Source organism: Rana temporaria, chromosome 8 (assembly GCF_905171775.1).
Source record: "Rana temporaria chromosome 8, aRanTem1.1, whole genome shotgun sequence".
NCBI lineage: Eukaryota > Metazoa > Chordata > Amphibia > Anura > Ranidae > Rana > Rana temporaria.
In genome coordinates, this window is record NC_053496.1 from 60,854,010 (window position 1) to 60,874,832 (window position 20,823).

The 20,823-nt window shown below is 45.1% G+C and overlaps 1 protein-coding gene across 1 annotated transcript in view; it reads right to left on the reverse strand.

Annotated features, from left to right (window-relative positions):
- WBP1L (WW domain binding protein 1 like) overlaps positions 1-10,423 on the reverse strand; it is an 88,051-nt gene extending 77,628 nt beyond the window's left edge. The window contains exon 1 of the mRNA XM_040361881.1: positions 10,232-10,423. Coding sequence (XP_040217815.1) covers positions 10,232-10,291 — 60 coding nt within the window. The 5' untranslated portion in view covers positions 10,292-10,423. The remainder of the gene's footprint in view (positions 1-10,231) is intronic.
- Between the last annotated feature and the right edge of the window lie 10,400 nt (positions 10,424-20,823).

Consider the following 20,823-nt stretch of genomic DNA (forward strand, 5'->3'; position numbering starts at 1 on the left):
GGGTGGCTGACTTCTGGGGGACACACAGGTCCCAGAAAACAGTGCGCCCCATTCCCCAGGCGGCAACGCGAGGGGGAGAAGAGAGAAGATCACCACGGATTAGGAAGGTGCAGGTAAATCGATCTGAATGTGTTCGACAGGTGGAGAGAAGGCGATATATTGCCTCCACACCTCCTGATTTAAATCCATAATTGCGACACGGTAGTACAGCAATTCAAGGTTTAAAACCGATGCGAGGAGGAGATACTGTGCCCGTGATCTTTGACTTCTCCCATGTCGTTCAGGTCGATCTCCACCCTCTTTGGGGTTGCCTACCCCTGATCTACTACATAAAATGTTATGTAGGGAGGTAAGGGACAGAATAGCTGGGGCAGCAAATACAATAAGTAAAAGACACTCTCAGAAGAGAAATATGTAATATGTTGTTACTATATTATTATGCAGGGGTCTTACTTCCCCCTTTTTTGCATTGTACCCAAAAAGTTCAATAAAATGCTTCGAACAAGGAGAAAATAAATACAGTAAAACCTTGGTTTGCGAGCATAATTTGTTCCAGAAACATGCTTGTAATCCAAAGCACTTGTATATCAAAGCATTTCTTTTTTACAAGGAATAAAAGAGAAGAGAGAGGCACCTCTAAGTGTAGCAATAAGTTGCCAAATGTTGTACCTTCATTAAATGTAACCATATTGCTACACTTAGAGGCTCCTCTCTTCTTTTTTATACTCAGTTGGGACATGACGCTACTCTTATAGCAAGACATCGCTTGTATATCAAGGCAAAATGTATTAAAACATTTTGCTTGTCTTGCAAAACGCTCTCAAACCAAGTTACTCTCAAACCAAGGTTTTACTGTAAATTTGTGTCCGAGTCTCTCACTCAAAACTTGACTTTTGGATGTAAAGTTAAGATTTTCACATAACTTCAAGTGCTTTTGCCCCATCATATTTCAATGTAAAGCACCCAGTTTTGGATGGACTGGATTACTTTAAGTAGCGCAGTTAATTATTTTCTGCGCATAGGGACCTTCCGCCACATCCTTTGTTATTTGCGCACAAGGTAATAAGTCTCTTTAGGCCTCCCTAATAGATTTGTTTAGACAGCGAAAACACCAAGCCACTGTAAAATAAGATAATCCTCTAAGAGTGAAAATAGATTTCTGCAAAACATTTTTTCTTCTAATCTTCTTAATGAAATCATGCATTACATTACTTTCTATATGGCCCGGTTCGAATGAAAAACAAGATTACGATTTATTAAAGCGGAGTCCAACCTAAAAATTGCTTTTCGGAACCCCCCCCCCTCCGGTGTCACATTTGGCACTTTTTCGGGGGGGGGGGGGGTCATAGGTCACCGCGGCAACCTACGCCGCCGCCACATCCGGCACCTTCTCCGTCCCCCCCTGCTGTCTTCTGGGAGACACACAGGTCCAAGAAGACAGGAGGGACCATTCAGATCACGCAGCGTGACTCGCACATGTGCGCAGTAGGGAACCAAGAAGTGAAGCCTCAAGGCTTCACTTCCTGATTCCCTTACCGAAGATATCGGCGGCAGCACCCGAGAGACAGATCGGCTTCGGGTGCCGACATTGCGGGCGCCCTGTACAGGTAAGTGTCCATATATTAAAAGTCAGCAGCTGCAGTATTTGTAGCTGCTGACTTTTAATTTATTTTTTGGCGGAACTCCGCTTTAGAGCTGGTTCACACAGGGGCGGCGCGGCTTTGGGGGGTGACTTGGCAAGGCGATCGAGGCGACTTGCAAAATTACTTCTGTATTGAAGTCAATGCAAGTCGCCCCGAGTCTCCCTCAAAGTCGTACAAGAACCTTTTTCTAAGTCGGAGCAACTTGTCGCTACTATTAGAGCGATTCTCTTGAACAGAACGGGACGTGACGTCAGGCGGAGAGTTTATAGCTCACATCGATTTAAAAACAAAGTAAAATAGAGACACACATACAAAGTATGTATTGATTGCACATTAAAATGCATATAAACGTGCATGATAACGGGACAGCCAGAGACCTGTATGGATGTAGAAGGTGCTGTCCGTTTTCCATCTCTCTCTGTACCCCTCTACCTGCCAGTGTGGATTCAAATATGGGAGCAGATAATGCCGATTTTCCACAAAGGTGAAATGCTGGTTTCATTGCCTAGTGCAGCATTTCTCAACTCCAGTCCTCAAGGCGCCCCAACAGGTCATGTTTCCAGGCCTTCCATTATTTTGCACAGGAAATTTGATCAGTTTCACTGCCTTAGTATTTACCACAGCGGTTTCCTCTGAGGGAAATCCTGAAAACATGACCTGTTGAGGCACCTTGAGGACTGTAGTTGAGAAACACCGATCTGAAACCAGCATGTATGGCAAAAGACCAGACTGACAATTGAGTACTTGTATCAGATATAGTGAAGCCAGGGTCATAGGAGTTCATTTACTAAAAGCCAGAGAGTGCAAAAATCAGGCTCACTTCTGCACAGAAATCAATCAGCTTCCACGTTTTATTTCCAAAACTTAAATTAACCGCTTGCCGACCGGCACACGCCCATATACGTCGACAGAATGGCACGGGCAGGCAGATTGGCGTACAGGTACGTCCCTTTAAATCTGTCGCCCAGTGGGTGCCAGCCGCGCGAGTGCAGCCGCTGGTCCCGGGAACTCGACGTTCCCGGGAGGCCCGCGATTGCGGTCAGCTAGGGCAGAACAGGGGAATGCCTTTGTAAACAAGGCATTCCCCTGTTCTGCCTAGTGACACTGTCACTGATGACCGTTCCCTGTGATCGGGAACGGTCATCAGTGACGTGTCACATGTAGCCACGCCCCCTAACAGTAAGAATCACTCCCTAGGAAACACTTAACCCCTGCAGCGCCACCTAGTGGCTAACCCCTTTAGTGTAATTTTTACACTAATCAGTGCATTTTTATAGCACTGCTCGCTGTAAAAATGACAATGGCCCAAAAGTGTCCACCATAATGTCGCAGTCACGATAAAAAAAAAAAAAAAAAAAAAAAAAAAAAATGTATATATATATTTATAAAAATGCCATAAAACAGTCCCCTATTTTGTAGCAGCTATAACTTTTCCACAAACCAATCAATAAAGCGCTTATTGCGATTTTTTTTTACCAAAAATATGCAGAAGAATACGTATCGGCCTAAACTGTGGAAACATTTTTTTTATATATATTTTGGGGATATTTATTATAGCAAAAAAATATTGCATTTTTTTTCAAAATTAACGATTTCTTTTTTGTTTATAGCGCAAAAAATAAAAACCGCAGAGGTGATCAAATACCACCAAAAGAAAGCTCTATTTGTGAGAAATAAAGGACGTCAATTTTGTTTGGGAGCCACGTTGCACGACCGCGCAATTGTCAGTTAAAGCGACGCAGTGCCGAATCGCAAAAAGCGGCCTGGTCTTTGACCACCAAAATGGTCCGGGGCTGAAGCGGTTAAAGAGTCACTAAAGGAATTTTTTTTTTTAGCTAAATAGCTTCCTTTACCTTACTGCAGTCCTGGTTTCATGTCCTCATTGTTCGTTTTTGCTTTCATGTTGCTGTAAATCCTCTCTGTTCTGGACACTTCCTGGTTGCCTGTTTCCTGATAACCACAGTACTGGGAGATTTCCCACGGTGGTGACTAATCAAGGAGGTGTGATTACTGTGTGTAAAACGAAACTGGATTGGTGCTGAGGAGTTTTAGACAAAGTATCACTGCTCTCTATTGGCTGACTGCCCTCTAGTGGCTCTCTGTACATCAGAGAACCAGCAAACAACAGCAAAAACGAAACTACACTGAAGGCACATTATACGATTGTTTTTTTATCTATTTTTAATCATTTTTAAAAGGAATAAGTTAACTATTATGTCTCTTTGCCCTGTAAACAGTAATTTCAGCTAAAAAATTTTTTTCCTTTAGTGACCCTTTAAACAAGCTGAGGTTTGAAGCTGATTGGTTTCAATGCGGAAGGGAGCCCTGATTTTCCACTCCTTAGCTTTAGTAAATCACCCCCATAGTCGGATACAATGAAAAGTTGTGTTATATTGAGATTTGTCAAATTTGGTCGATTTCTCCAACTTGTCACCCAATTTGCTCATCTTCAATTACTAACCAAAGTGAAAATGTTCCAAGACATTTAACAGGAATTAACTGAGGCGGTAAGAATTCCAAGTACTGCAAATCAGTAATTTCATTTGCTAAAACATCAACAACAAGCGTGTAAAAAAAGTGATGGAACTGCAATCATGGCGCCCTCAGCACGCACCAAGGACTGAACATTATGTAATACGGAATTAAAGCGTCACCGACAAACCTTGCCACATTATTAGAAATCAAACAAGTCATATCTCAAAGTTCCAGAACTGGCTGATGCAAGATATTTGCGTTCGCCAATGACTGCGATGTGACCTCCAAATTATATTACATTATGAAAATGAGACGCTATTTTAGGGGAAAAAAGAGCAATGAACAGATTTGAGAAGTGAAGCACTATTGGAAGAAGGGCTCATTCTCTCCAGTTCAGTTGTGCTGTGCTGATAAGCACACAATTGTTCTCCAGTTGCCCTCTTCACACCAAAACATTGCCATGGGGGAAGGGTTGCTGTGCAAATTATAATATATATTATATATATATATATATAATTTTTTTTTTTTTTTTTCCAACGCAACAAAGTTCATCTAAAGTCATTATTTGTCACTGACAAAAATTTGGTTTAAAATTTGTGGTGGAGATAGTAAAAAAATAAAATAAAAACACACAGGCTGTTAAACCACGTTTTTACCAGCCATAAGCAACATTACCAACAGACATCTGTATAGACCGGCGTGGCACTGCAATTTATAAACAATCTGTTGTTTTCTTCCAGGCAGTAGAACAACCCATTTAAATAAATGGTACTGCGCCACAACCGCATCTAATGAATGCAGTTGTGTCGCAGTGCAGCAGGGTTACCCCCCCAAAAAAAAAAAATATATATATATATATATATATATATATATATATATATATATATATATATATATATATATATATATATATATATATAAAAATGTATTAATATTAATAATAAATTATTATTATTATTAATAATAATAATAATAAAAAACACACGTACTAGTGTGTACTCGCCCAAATTCTCGGTATCAGTCCTGGTCCCGATATTAGTATTGGTATCCGGACAACCCTATTTATCACCTAGTGATTCTGCCAGTAGTAGACTTTGTCACTCAATGTACTGCATCTATGGAGGTGTAGAGCCCCTCTTCTAAAACAGGACCAAAGAACACCTCCCATCTCCACACAAGCAGAGGTAGAACATGCAAACTCCATGCAGAAAGTGTTCTGGCCAGGATTAGAACAGAGTACTGCAAGGCATACAGTATGCGATAACCTCCGCAGATATCTTCTTTCTGCCGCTGTCCATGTCTTGTTGCCTGACACCCTTCAGCTTGAATGATGGCCAGGCTGTCAAGGACACACCTCCTGGGTGTGTGTCATCAATACTACATAAAATGCCACTACGAGTGGCATCCTCTGCAGCATTCAGGACCAATCACCACCGACACTAGACGAAAAGAGGTGACACGTGACCAGCCAGAAGACAGTAGACCCATTATTAAAAAAAATACAAGGTCTGCCTAGTATTTCACGCCCCCCTCTGTCCCCCAATCAAATTACCACGTGATAATAGTAGTCAGTGGGGAGAAAAAAAAAAAAAAAAATTCTGAACAGTTGCCCACATTCGGTTCAATTTGTTTGTTGGACCGAACAGAAAAAAAAAAATAAGAGTCATGTCCAGGTCCGCTTTTACCGACCTGAATGGATGTGGACAGATGTTGACAGAAGCACGCCCACTTACAGGTGACCACCCATAGGAGATTCCATCATAGATTGGAATGACACAGTTGTCACATATGTAGCATTGGTTTCCATTCGGATCCTAGGATCTGACTAAAGAGAGGGCACCCATGTAAAAGCGGTCCCATTGCTGCTGGACATCACTACCCACTATCTTTTGCTCTGGACTGTAGCAACCTTTAAAAGAGAACCTGTGGTGCTAGGGACATAGATGCAATTGTGGATTTCATTCACACCCAGCCAGTCTACTGTGGTGCAGGTAGTAGGTAGTGCAGGTTATGTCACACCTTAAAGACGAGGTTCACTCTAGAAAAAATAAATAAAAAAAGTCAGCAGCTACAAATCCTGTAGCTGCTCACTTTTAATAAAAGGACACATCTGCCAAGGGATCCAGTACCGTCCTCACCCGGGCCAATTCTTCACTAGCCTTCATGTTCCTGGCACCAGCATCCCAACTGTGGGCAGGCCGCTATGCTGCTTTCAGCTTGGCTGCCCATTGCACACTCTCGAGCCACACCATGCTTTGTGAATGGTCCCGCAGTCTTCTAGGACCTGCGACGTGTCCCAATCAGAAGACTGAGGAGGAAGGGGGAGAGAAGAACTTCTGTTCGATCATCTAGATCAGGAGTGTCAAACTCAATTTCATGGTGGGCCGCATCAGCATTATGATTGCCCTCAAAAGGGACGGTTGTATCTGTAAGATTAGATGTCCAGTGCATCCCCTCCCCTTATATTAGGTGTCAAGAGCCACCCCACCATCAGAAGTTGAGTCCCCCACTCTCCCTCACATCACAGTGCACCCCCTTGTAGGGGTCTGGAAGAGGACCAGAGGAGGGCTGATTTTCTCCTACAGCTGCAGGAGAGGTATGAGGGTGACATGAAATGGCCTGGAGGAACAGATTCGGCCCGCGGGCCTTGTGTTTGACACCTGTGATCTAGGCAATCTGAGCAGGAGCGGGTACCTGTCAAAACTACGTAACCCACATATATATATATACACACATACATACATATATATATATATATATATATATATATATATATATATATATATATATATATATATATATATATATATATATATATATATATATATATATATATATATATATATATATATATACACACACACACACACACACACACACACACACACACACACACACACACACACACACACACGACATGGGGAGGATTTCTTAAGGCAAAACTTCCCCTTTTGCGAGAGCTCCGCTTTAATGTGTATTAACCACCCTGGCGGTATGATTATGTCAGGATTCTAGTAGACATCCCGGGTATGATAAAGTTTGAAACACAAAATCATAAATTATAATACAATAACTATAAAAAATATGAACTATAATAAAATTACGGCATTCACATTTTCTGAAAAGGTGAACTTGCACTTTAAAACACTGAACAGCCGTGTTTCCTCAGCATTTTTCAGGCTCCATGCTCCTAGAAGCTTAAAAGGGGCTGTAAAGGTACAATTTTTTTTTCCTAAATAGCTTCCTTTACCTTAGTGCAGTCCTCCTTCACTTACCTCATCCTTCCATTTCGCTTTTAAATGTCCTTATTTCTTCTGAGAAATCCTCACTTCCTGTTCTTCTGTCTGTAACTACACACAGTAATGTGAGGCTTTCTCCCTGGTGTGGAGTGTCGTGCTCGCCGCCCTCCCTTGGACAACAGGAGAGTCAGGACGCTCTCTACGTTGCAGATAGAGAAAGGAGCTTTGTGTTAGTGGGCGTCCTGACTCTCATGTAGTCCAAGGGAGGGGGCGAGCATGACACTCCACACCAGGGAGAAAGCCTTGCATTACTGTGTGGAGTTACAGACAGAAGAACAGGAATTGAGGATTTCTTAGAAGAAATAAGGACATTTAAAAGCAAAAAAAAAAAAAAAAAAATCGGAGGATGAGGCAAGTGGAGCATTGGTAAAAGGAAGACATTTAGGAAATAACCACTTTAACAGCGTTATCATATGTGTCCATGAATATTACTTTAGGCTATTAGCATTTTTTTGAGTTTCAGCTTCTAGGAGCAGAAAAAAAAAATTTTTTGTAGTTTCCTGGAGTGTCTTTGCCAGCAGATAAAAAAGTCTGAATGCTCCTAACTGCTTCTAAATGCTCCTAGCAGCTTTTTTTTAGCTTTTCTCCTCACCCACTACCAGCAGGGGGGGGGGCTCCTCCCCACAACGACCAGCTAGGGCATAGGTGTCAAAACAAGGACGGCAGGCCGAATGCGGCCCTCCAGGCCATTTCATGTGGCCCTCGCATTTCTCCTGCTGCTGCAGGAGATCGCCGGCCCTCCTTTGGTCCTCCTCCAGACCCTTACTTTCTGCTTTTAAGCAATGCATCCAGCTTCTTCCCAGCAGCAGCATAAGGAAAGGGGGGTGCACTGTGATGTAAGGGAGAGTGGGGGACTCAACTTCTGATGTTGGGGGGCTCTTGACATCTAATGTAAAGGGGAGGAAATGCGCTGGACATCTAATATTACAGATACAACCGGCCCTTTTGAGGGAAATCATAATGCTGATGCGGCCCACCATGAAATAGAGTTTGACACCCCTAATCTAGGGTATCAGCAAGTGGTTGCTAGGAGTGGTGGCCCATCTCCCCACCAACCACCAGCAGGGGGGGGGGGGGGGGGGGTCTATCTGCAGTCATCTACTCTCTACATCTGTTCAAAGTGCTGAATATTTAAGGCATATCTGAGCTGTCAGACAAAAGGGGGCGGAGAACTGAAGTCACTCCCTACAGAGCTCAGTGGGGAGAGCTGATTGGAGGGAAGGGACACACCCCCGCCTCCCGAGGCTGTCAATCAACTGGACATCATTCTCCTGTCACCATTTTTCTCTTGGTGTCAGGAAACTTGTCAGAAGTGATACTTCCTGATAGCATAGGAATGAAGCAGCAGATAGAAATGACACTTAGTGCTCTGAATAAGGACAAGTAAACACTATAGAAGGATATGCTTTGTTCAGATTTCATGTCTGAGGTTTACAATCACTTTAAAGCGGGGGTTCACCCAAAAAAAAAAAAAAAAAAAAGTTAACATTGTCATTCTGACAAATCGGCTGTTTTTTTTTTTTTTTATCCCCATACATACTGTATTTTCACCGCCGCTTCCGGGTATGTCTTCTGCGGGTCTGGGCATTCCTAACTGATTGACAGATTTCCGACCGTCGCATACAGCACGTCACGAGTTGCTGAAAGAAGCCAAACATCGTGCGCAGGCGCCGTATAGAGCCGACTCGCAGTCCGGCTTCTTTCGGCAACTCGTGACGCGAAGTATGTGACGGTCGGAAACCTGTCAATCAGTTAGGAATGCCCAGTCCCGCAGAAGACATACCCGGAAGCGGCGGTGAAAATACGGTATGTACGGGAAAAGAAAAAAAAAAAACAACAGCCGATTGTCATTCTGACAACTCGGCTGAATGTAATGTTAAAAAAACATTTTTTTGGGGGGTGAACCCCTGCTTTAAAGTGATTGTAAACCTCAGACATGAAATCTGAACAAAGCATATCCTTCTATAGTGTTTACTTGTCCTTATTCAGAGCACTAAGTGTCATTTCTATCTGCTGCTTCATTCCTATGCTATCAGGAAGTATCGCTTCTGACAAGTTTCCTGACACCAAGAGAAAAATGGTGACAGGAGAATGGCGGTGAAAATACGGTATGTACGGGGATAAAATAAAAAAAAACAGCCGATTGTCATTCTGACAACTCGGCTGAATGTAATGTTTTGGGTGAACCCCCGCTTTAAGTGCTCCACATTCCTTCATCTTTACTATATTGTTATAATCAAAGTATAAAAGTAATTTATATCGAAGTAGAAGAATTATTAGAAGGGGTCTCCAGAGCGTTATTACAAGGGTTCCTCCAGGTTAGAACGACGGGTGTACTCGTAGAATAACAGCAAAGTGCTGAATAATAAATATATAGCCCAACCCCCGAGCTCAGTGTCCCCAATGTCACACATTATGTCATTTAGGTTTTGCCCAAACTGATTGATTTGCTTATAAATATTTACCAGTATATGGTCAGCCTATACAATCTGATTGTATGATCTTCCTAAGATCTAAGCATACAATACAAGCACAAAACAAATGTAACATATTTTTGGAGGATCATATTAGTTAGCAATAGAAAGTTGTTGGTGAATGTACAATCAGGTTGTATGGTGTATGGCTGGATCAATACAGAATAACCATGACACCTAATGGAAAGGGAGAGGATACACACAGAGCTTGTTTATCACCATTTCCCCCCCACAGGGCAGAGGAGAAGAAGACATGTCTGGACACAGGGGACTCCATCACAGGCAGGCTGGGGACACAGTGACACTAGTACAGGAATGTGCCCGTCTCTGCTCTCCTTACCTGGGACTCCATACTGCCTGACGTGCTGCTGGGGACAGCTTGGGACAGCAGGAGGGACATGTTCCTGTGACGATCCCTTGTCCCCCGGTCCTTCCTGTACGTGCAGCTACAACAACAGCAAGCACAGCCCCTACAGCTGTGCACAGGCGACCGAGGCCACCTAACTTGTACTTCCACTGAGCTAGGCAGACAAGGCCACGCCTACCTCTGTCCAGGCACCATCGCCCATTGGACGGAAGCTAGGGGCTGCAGTTTAAAGCTAACAAAGAGACCGGTTCTGATTGGGCCGTGCCGGCACAGGAAGTCACGGTGATTGGAGGAAGCAGTGTCAGTCTGGGGCGGCCATATTGAGTGGGGCATCTCAGCTAACATGATCATAATAATGTATTGCTGTTTGGACTGTATGTTATGTTGTATTTCTTCAGACATACGTTAAAGCAGAACTGCAGGCAAAACTTTTTTTGGCTAGAGTAAGGGAAAGGTTATAACTATTTTTTTATTTTTTTTGCCAGAGTGTCCCATTGGGGAGATTTTTCTTCCCTTACTATCCTATAGCCATAGCAGGAAGTGAGAGACAAGCTAAGAAATACCTGGTTGTCACCAGAACTAGGAACATTTCTACGCTAGTTCTGTTCTGGTGACAACCCAAAATTTGGGATTAAAGCTGGCTATACATTATTCAATTTTCTTATTCAAAAACCTCCAACTATGTAGCACAAGGGTCTGCCTGATCGCACACACATTTAACCACTTACAGACCAGAAGATTTTCCTAGGCCATTTTTTGCGAATCTGCCTCGCTTTAACTGACAATTGCGCAGTCGTGCGACGTTGTACCCCAAAAAAATGGAGGCAATTTATTTTCTCATTATTGGGCTTTATTTTGGTTGTATTTGATCACCTCTGCGGTTTTTATTTTTTGCACTATTAAACAAAAAAAAAAAAGTGTGTGAGCGGAGCTGAATGGGCATGCACCCGAAACAGAAGAAATATTCCCTCCCCTCCGACCAGCACATGATCATGAGAAAAGGGCACGGATAATGGGAAAAAAATACACCCCCCCCCCTTACCCAGTAGGAGCGGCTGAGTAGGGGGGTGTAATTCAGAATTATTTTATTTTTATTATGCAGTGACTGTCTTTGAAATTGCCTTTGAAATTGCCCCAGCCCACTACACCACTGTGCTGCCTACTACTGAATAAATGTCACTGGCAGGGAAGTGGTTAACATAGGGGCTGATCAAGGGGTTAAGTGTTTCCTGGGAGTGTTTTTCTAACTGTATGGGGGCTGGGCTGACTGAAGGAGGAGAGAGATCACTGATTCTAATCACTAGGAACAGCAGAACTCTCTCTAACTCCCCTGTCACATTGACAGATGCCTGTTCTGGCTCTCGTTCCCGCGATCACGGGTGGCCAGCGGTCATCGAGTCCCCTGTCGTACAACGCGCGCAGCTGCTTTGGCTCCTTAATCACTTCAGGTCCCTCTCCTAGTCATATGACGTCCACAGATGGGATCTCCCATCCTGGGTGGACGTCATATGACGTCCTGGGCTTCCCGGCTGTCTAGGGGGCGCACGGCATCGGCGCGTGCATCAGCGTGTGCCCGCAATTGCCCGCAATCACGGCAGAACCGTGGATCTGTGTGTTTACACCTGTCAGAGGTGAGGAGACCAATGTGTGTTCTCAGTACAGAGGAACACAGATCGGTCTCCTCCCCTTGTGAATCCCCTCCCCCTACAGTTAGAATCACACATTAGGGAACATATTAACCCCATTCGGCCCACCAGTGTTAACACCTTCCCTGCCAGTCACATTTACACAGTAATCAGTGTGGTTTTATAGCACTAATCGCTGTATAAATGTGAATGGTCCCAAAAATGTGTCAAAAGTGTCCAATATGTCCGTCGCAATGTCACGGTCACAATAAAAATCACAGATCGCCGCCATTACTAGTACAAAAATTTAAATGCAATAAATCTATCCCCTATTTTTTCGATGCTATAACTTATGCGCAAACCAATCAATATATGCTTATTGCTTTTTTTTTTACCAGAAATATGTAGAAGAATACGTATCGGCCTAAACTGAGGACATTTTTTTTTTTTTTGAGATTTTTGGGGATATTTATTATAGCGAACAGGAAAAAATATTGCATTTTTTTTCAAAATTGTCGCTCTATTTTTGTTTATAGCGCAAAAAATAAAAACAGCAGAGGTGATCAAATACCACCAAAAGAAAGCTTCCAAATGATTAACCAGAGGGCGCACAGGCTATGCGTTTCCTGGTTAACACTGACACGCGTCTCAGCCAATCAGGTTCACCGGGTCTGGTTACCGGTCACCTGATTGGCTGAAGCGACATCGAGGGCGGGACTAGACATCGAGGGAGCGTGGAGGAGGATGGCTGACCCGCAAACTGGCGGTATTTTGGGGCAATCTGGCGGCATTTTACGGGGCAAACTGGCGGCATTTGAGGGGGCAAACTGGCGGTATTTGAGGGGGTAAACTGACGGCAATTGATAGGCACAGCGGCGGCAATTGATGGGCACAGTGGCGGCAATTAATGGCACAGTGGCGACAATTGATGGGCACAGTGACTGCGTTTGATGGCACAGTGGCGACAATTGATGGACACGGTGGCTGCGTTTGATGGCACAGTGGCTGCGTTTGATGGCACAGTGGCAACAATTGATGGCACAGTGGCGATAATTGATGGGCACAGTGGCGACAATTGATGGGCACAGTGGCGACAATTGATGGGCACAGTGGCGACAATTGATGGGCACAGTGAGGCTGCAATTGATGGGCACAGTGAGGCTGCAATTGATGGGCACAGTGAGGCTGCAATTGATGGGGGGGGGGGGGTTTTCGTTTGTTTGCGCCCCCCAAAAAATTTTGAGCACCAGCCGCCACTGGCAGTCCTGCAGTTTTACAAAATGCTTGCTGCTCTGTCTTTTCAGAACTTCCCAGATAATGGTTGCCCACCAGGTTGATACATCACTCTACCAATGCCTTCATAAAGACACAGGCATTGGAATATGATCAGTGCTAGGTGTATGTCAGCAACATGATCCTAAAAAAACAAAAAACCTGGATTGCAACATATTAAACAGAGATAATATTGTGCAAGATGCAGTCACACTGTCACGGGGATGAAGCCTGAGGTCTTGAATGTAGGATCTCTTATAAAAGCAGTGGGGATCTATTCAGAGGCTGCTTGCCATTTGTCTAAGGGCCCATTCCTGTGCGTTGTGTAAACGCATGTGCGTTCATGTGCATTGTATTAAGGCAGCTCCTTAATTTTGAATGGGCTGCCGACACACAGGATTAGATCAAAGCCAGACATGCAGCATTTTGTTTCTGATGCAGTAGTATGTTTTGGTAATTGCGACGCATAGGCATTGGAGTGCAGTTGCCTTAGTGCATTGGGGTACAATTCAACCTGCCAGCATTACCAGAAAGCAGAAGTGTTTTTCTGTTTTAAGGGATTTTGCAATGAGGGCCCTTTTACACGTGCGGACAGTTAGGTAGATTCAGTAAGAGTTAGGCTGACTTATCAGTAGATAAGCCGGCCTAACTCAGAATCTACGCCGACTTATGTTTAAGCGTATGCTCAAACAGAGATACGCCTAAACATATCTAAGATACGACGGCTTGCGCCGTCCTATCTTAGATTGCAATATTTTGGATGGCCGCTTAGGGCGCTTCCATTGCGGTCGGCGTAGAATATGTAAATGAGGAGATACGCCGATTCACGAACGTACGCCCAGCCAACGCAGTACTTTTACGCCGTTTACGTAAGAGATAGGCCGCATAAAGTTAGAGCTAGGCCCTATTGGAATAGTAATGTCAAGTATGGCCGCCGTTCCCGCGTCGAAATTCGATTTTTTTACGTTTTCTGCATAAGTCGTCCGTGAATCGGGATTTACGTAGTTTACGTCCACGTTGAAATCAATAGGCCCGTGCGGCATACTTAGCCGCAATACACACTGGGAAATGTAGGCGCCCGGCGCATGCGCAGTTAAAAAAAACGTAAAAAACTTGAGGTCAAGCGCCATTAACATAAAACACGCCCCCCTCAAACACAATTGAATTAGGCGCCCTTACGCCCACCGATTCAGGCTACGCCGACGTAACTTAGCAGGCAAGTACATTGTGAATCATGTACTTGCCTCGCTAACTTACGGCGGCGTAGCTTAAATTCCTTAAGCTACACCGCCGCAAAGTTACGCCAACGTACCTGAATCTACCTAAGCATGTCCGTATTTCATCCATCTGTTTTCAGATGAAATACGGACATACATGTATCCCTATGGGATAGCGGGTGTCAGCGGATGAACATCCGCTGACACCTGATCTCATTCGCCCCCGCTATGATCCGATTTTGCAGACAGAGAAAAATCCTATTTTTCCATCCGTCTGTGGATCGGATCGGGGGAACACGGACAGACGATCCGTGTTCATCCGATCCCCCCATAGGGGGAGAGCGAAGATCTGACAGGGCGGTCCCTGCACAGTGTGCGGGGATCGCCCTGTCATCTGCCAGCTCAGCGGGGATCAACAGAGCGATGCCCACTGAGCAAGCGGATGAGACATGTGCAGATCCTCACAGGATCCGTACATGTGATAGGAGCCTACGTCAGATCCTCCAACATTGGTTGCTATGAACAGTAAAAACAGTTCTACCTGCAGATTAGTTCAGATATGAATGAGGGGTGACATAAGGTAAAAACAGGGCCAAGGATAAACCCAAGGGAAAAAGACCAAGCTTACTTACCAACCAGCTCGCAGACAACCAAATCCACCTGTCTAAAGCCTCATACACACGATCGGACTTCCATTGGACTTTTCCGTTGGCCGTGAACTTGTTCTGCATACACACGGCAAAACATTTTCAGCCAACTTTCTCCAAATCACATGGTTTTTCAGCTCTTTACCGCCATCCTTTGGGCAACTTCTGCTTTTGTTGTCTGATCTTTAGCATTGGTTCTGAGCATGCGTGTTTGTACTTTGGACTTTAGTCCGATGTACACACGATCGGATTATCCTCCATTGGACATTTGTTGCCAAAAAGTTGCCAAAAAGTTTGAGAGCATTCACAACGAACATTCGTCCGATGAAAAACCGAAAACAACCGATGGAGCGTACACACGGTCGGATTGTCCGATAAAACACATCCGTCCGACAATTGTAAAAAAGTCAGATCGTGTGTATGGGCCTTTACAGTATGCGTTAAAAGCACCTGCCCTCATCTATCCATCAGAATGCATGTGCTTGCACTGTGGAGACACTTATAAGTTAGTGTTAGGGACCACAGATACCAGGGTGCCGTGGCGAGGCTCTGTGGCTTACGCATGCGTTTGCAAACCCCTGCTTTTAACGCATACTGTTAGACGGGTTGATTTGGTTGTCTGCGAGCTGGTCGGTAAGTAAGCATGGTCTTTTTCCCTTGGATTTATCCTTGGCCCTGTTTTTACAGATGTAGCGCCTGTGTACTTTCAGGACAGGTGCTATTTCAAATTTAGTGGGATGAGAGACTTATTTGCTCTCATCCATGTTTGATCTGTTTAAATTTTGGCTGTCGCCAGCCCTGAACTGTCCTGTGGGTCATTCTGTGCTCCAGAGATGTAGTTCCATCTCTGGATGGCAGGTGGCGTCAGAGGGGTCCAGGCGGAGCCGCTTCTCCCCAGCAGCCAATTAGAGGTGTTTTCCCTCGCGGAGCATGCTGGAGAGGGGTATTTCTGTGGCGGAGGCCATTGCTCTGGGTTCTTCGCGGGTTCCTGGTTCCAGGTGCGGCACCCACCTTTAGGGTGTGCGCACATCACGGGCCCTGGCGATATGGCCTACCAGGCCGGGGCGCACGTGCTACGCTGAGTTCCTGACTCTGGGCTCTCATGGCCAGAGCAACTGATGCTGCAAAGGGACCCCAGTGATTTAGGCTGCATTCACACCTAGGCGTAGGCGATTTGCAGCGTTTTTTACCGCAACAAATTGCAGCGTTTTTCCCCGCGATTTGCCGCGACAAAACGCAGCGTTTTTCCCCACGGTTTTGTACAGGTCATTGGCATCAATGTAAAACGCCCAAGCCGCCCGATTCGCGCGTCAAAAAAGGGTCCGGGACTTGTTTGAAATTCAGGCGTTCGGCGTTCTTTCGGCGTTCGGCGTTTTGCGTTGGAGATGTGAACCATCTCCAGAGAGAATAATGTTACTTTTCCCCTCTAGCGTCTTTGAGCGTCGCGCTTCAGGCGACAAAACGCTCAGGTGTGAACTGGGTTCCCCACCTCTCATCAAGAAGATCCCAAGCGAGTTGTGCTGTTCGATGGGGAGTCGGTCTGAGGTGAACCCGGAGGCAGGTGATCCAATAGGGCTTAGATGAACCATTGGGGATCTGGGTGGCCGGACACTGACAGGTTGTATGCTGCAAACTGTTAGTCGGTGACCCAAGGACAAGAAGTCCACCTGAGGGGGATTCAGGCTAACTATCAACGGGGAGGATTCGCTCTATCATTTCATGTTCTCGTGTACTAGGCCTGTGGCAGAGGTCTCACTACTAATCCGAATTCCATTAGAGCCAGGTCTGTGGCAGAGACTTGTTCCTCCCCAGAAGTTCTGAGTGACACTCTGGCTGCCAGGTCTGTGAGAGGGATCTGTCCGGGGGCACTTTACCCACTCCGGCTGGAGTGGCGACGAGACAAGTGTAATTATTGGAGGCAGGACTGCTTCCTCTATCCATAGCCTGAATCTGCAATTCTCTTTTCACCAACCTATACTATCTACCTCGAGTTGACTGTTGGTCGTGTTGGACCTCAGATAAAAGCATTAAAAACGTCAACCAACTGTCTGGACATTCCGTCACTGCTCTCACCACCATCATCACCCCTAGAGGTAACATAATTATGCCGTCCCAAATCTAACCAGCGGCTCCTCCGGGAGAAGCGCTACACAGATATGAATGAGGCCCATTGTGTTGTTCTGACAGTCGTACATTTCCTGATTGGGAAAATGCCATAAGTTACCAGTCTATGAAGCAGTAGAAAGAATGCCAAGACTGGGATTGACCGTGGGAATTGTGGGCTTTCCGACTGTCCATAAACATCCAGTCACATGTCTGGGATTAGATAACGTTTCATTTTACAATTCTCATAATGTGTATTTTCAGGTGTGTTTCTTCAAGTGTATGAGTGCTCATTCACACAAAAAAAATCAGGCTGGTGAGCTGCAGTTTTACTGCTCCCCAACCACACACCTAAACAAGGGTATGTAGCCAGGGCTGTAAACATCCTGTGCTTCATTGCCACAGAAAAAATTAACCCCCTGCGTCTGGTGGGCAGTACCACCACTGAACACAACCTATTCAGGCAAATAGGGCTGCACTGCAACCGCCCTGCAACAGCGTGCAATGTACACAGGGGCGGACTGACCATTCGGGCACTGCCCGAGGGCCCCATGCCACTAGGGGGCCCATCAGGGTTGCCAGCCTCAGTAAAACCAGGGACAGTGCGTAAAAATCAGTGTTTTTTAAAAAAAAAACAAGAGTATAGCTCCCCCGCCTCTACAGTACCTTTTCAGTGTGTGTATGTATATTCTGTGTGTGTATGTATACTGTGGGGTAGATTCACGTAGAATGGCGTATCTTTGTGCGGACGTAACTTATCCTATTTACGTTACGCCTCCGCAACTTTTACAGGCAAGTGCCGTATTACGCGTAGCGTAAATAGGCCGGCGTAAGCCCGCCTAATTCAATTTGTGAAGAGGTGGGCGTGTCTTATGTAAGTTAACCATGACCCAACGTGATTGACGTTTTTCACGAACGGCGCATGCGCCGTCCGTGGAATTTCCCAGTGTGCATTGCTCCAAAGTACGCCACAAGGACGTATTGGTTTCGACGTGAACGTAAATGACGTCCAGCCCCATTCACGGACGACTTACGCAAACGACGTAAATTTTTCAAAATTTGACTCGGGAACGACGTCCATACTTAACATTGGTACGCCACATGTACGCCACCATATAGCAGGGGTAACTTTACTCCGGGAAAAGCCTAACGTAAATGGCGTAACTGTACTGCGTCGGCCGGGCGTACGTTCGTTAATTTGCGTATCTAGCTGATTTACATATTTCTAGGCGTAAATCAGCGTACGCGCCCCTAGCGGCCAGCGTAAATATGCAGTTAAGATCCGACGGCGTAAGAGACTTACGCCGGTCGGATCTAATAGAAATCAATGCGTAACTGATTCTATGAATCAGGCGCATAGATACGACCGCCCAGACTCAGAGATTCGACGGCGTATCTGGAGATACACCGTCGTATCTCCTTTGTGAATCTACCCCTGTGTGTGTATATTGTGTGTCTGTGTGTGTATACTGTGTATGTATACTGTATGTGTGTATACTGTGTGGCCCCATAATCTATTGCCCTGGGGCCCCATAATCTGTTAGGTGGATTAGCAGATTTAAATACACTAACAAATTGAATCCAAACTCCAGTAAAACTTTACTTTTGTGTCTTTATTCTTCATGGTTGGTGTAATTGGGGGTAACGAAGTGAGTTCTTTATCTTCTCAGACTTCATAGTACGGAACTCTCAGTGCAGTTTTTGTGCGGCGGGATTACACATAAAAATGCGTAAAGGTGTGCACCTATTTAAAATATTTGTTTGCAATTTTATTTCAAATTAACATAGAAATTTTTTCTTCCTGGAGATTAAAATCTATTTAACATCATTATTAAAAATGATAATAAAGATAATTATATTCATATGTGTTTTTAAAGTGGCGTGCAGAGATCTACAACACATCTTCTTCGCTATTTCCCATAAAGCATCATTGTGTGTACGCCAGCTGCAGCCCTAAGGGTTTATATGATATGTGCTGGTTATACAATGATGCATTGACTGTCTCCTCCGATCTCCATGGCAACTACAAATTGTATCAGTCACCTCTTGCCATTCACACATCATGAAGGTTAGAGGGGCCAGTTGAGCAGGCTAGGCTGCGCTGACAGTCTGGGCGTAGTCAGGTTGTTTTCTTGCAGAAGTCAGCTGACTTCGTTTAAAGGGACAGGATGTGGGAAGTCCCGTGTTGTTGTATTGTTTTTTTTTTTGTGTGCACTGCTGCTACTTCAGTCACATTATTATTATGAAACAGAATTTATATAGAGCCAGAAGTTTGCACAGAGCTTAAAGGGGTTGTAAACCCTTTTTTTTTTTTTTAATAACAAACATATCATACTTACCTCCACTGTGCAGTTAGTGTTGCACAGTGTGGCCCCGATCCTCGTCTTCTGGGGTCCCCCGGTGGTGCTCACGGCTCCCCCTCGCATCAGTAAACCCCCTGGGAGACATGCTCCCGAGTCCAACATTTGCGTCCATAGACGCAGAATGCCCCCGGCGCCCGCCTAATTGGAATTAATTGACAGCAGCGGGAGCCAATGGCTGCGCTGCCGAAGGAACGACAGAAGTTTTTTCACCTTAATGCAGGGGTGCCTAACCTTTTGAAGCGCCACAATAAACAGAGCGGGCGGATGGCAGGTCTGTATTTTTTTTTTTTTTTTTTTTAGCAGATCGGATTGGAGGTAGGACACAAGTCGGTGTACATCTGCCACTCCTTAGAGGTGAATGGAGGGTTCAATTGGGTCGGACCGTGTCAAAGGGGCCCAAGGCTGCTTTCACACTGATGCGCTGCGGTTTACAAACGCAGTGTACCTTTGGCTTCCCTGCACTTGGCAGTAGACTTCTATTATATTCTGCAGGTTTGGTGCACTTTCAGAAAACACACAAAACTCGCAGGTAATAACAGAAGTCTATGGCTTAGTGCAGGTAACCCGCAGGTGCACGGCTCTACATCTGCAGGTCAGTTTGAAAGCAGCCCAGTAACCACTGCACAATAGATATGCCCATATATACACTGAGGGCCAGATCCACGAAGCGTGGCGCTTCTTTATGGCCGGCGTAGTGTATCTCAGATACACTACGCCGCCGTAACTTACAGCGTATTTCCCGTATTCTCAAAGAATTTGTGCCGTAAGTTACGGCGGCGTAGTGTATCTGTGTCGGCGTAATGGCGCGCAATTCAAATGGATAAGATGGGGGCGTGTTTTATGCTAATATGTCTTGACCCAACGTAAATTACGTTTTTTCTTAACGGCGCATGCGCCGTCCGTGGGGGTATCCCAGTGCGCATGCTCGAAATTAACCTGCAACATGCCAATGCTTACGACGTGAACGTCATTCTACGCAAAGCCCTATTCGCGAGCGACTTACGCAAACGACTTAAAATTTTCAAAATTCGACGCGGGAACGACGGCCATACTTAACATAGGATACGCCTCATATAGCAGGGGTAACTATACGCCGAAAAAAGCCTTTACGGAAACGATGTAAAAAAATGCGCCGGCCGGACGTACGTTCGTGGATCGCCGTATCTAGCTAATTTGCATACTCGACGCGGAAATCTACGGAAACGCCACCTAGCGGCCAGCGTAAATATGCACCTTAGATCCGATGGCGTACTAAGACGTACGCCAGTCGGATCTAGCCCAGCTTCAGGCGTATCTTGTTTTGTGGATACAAAACAAAGATACGCCGGAGCAAACTAG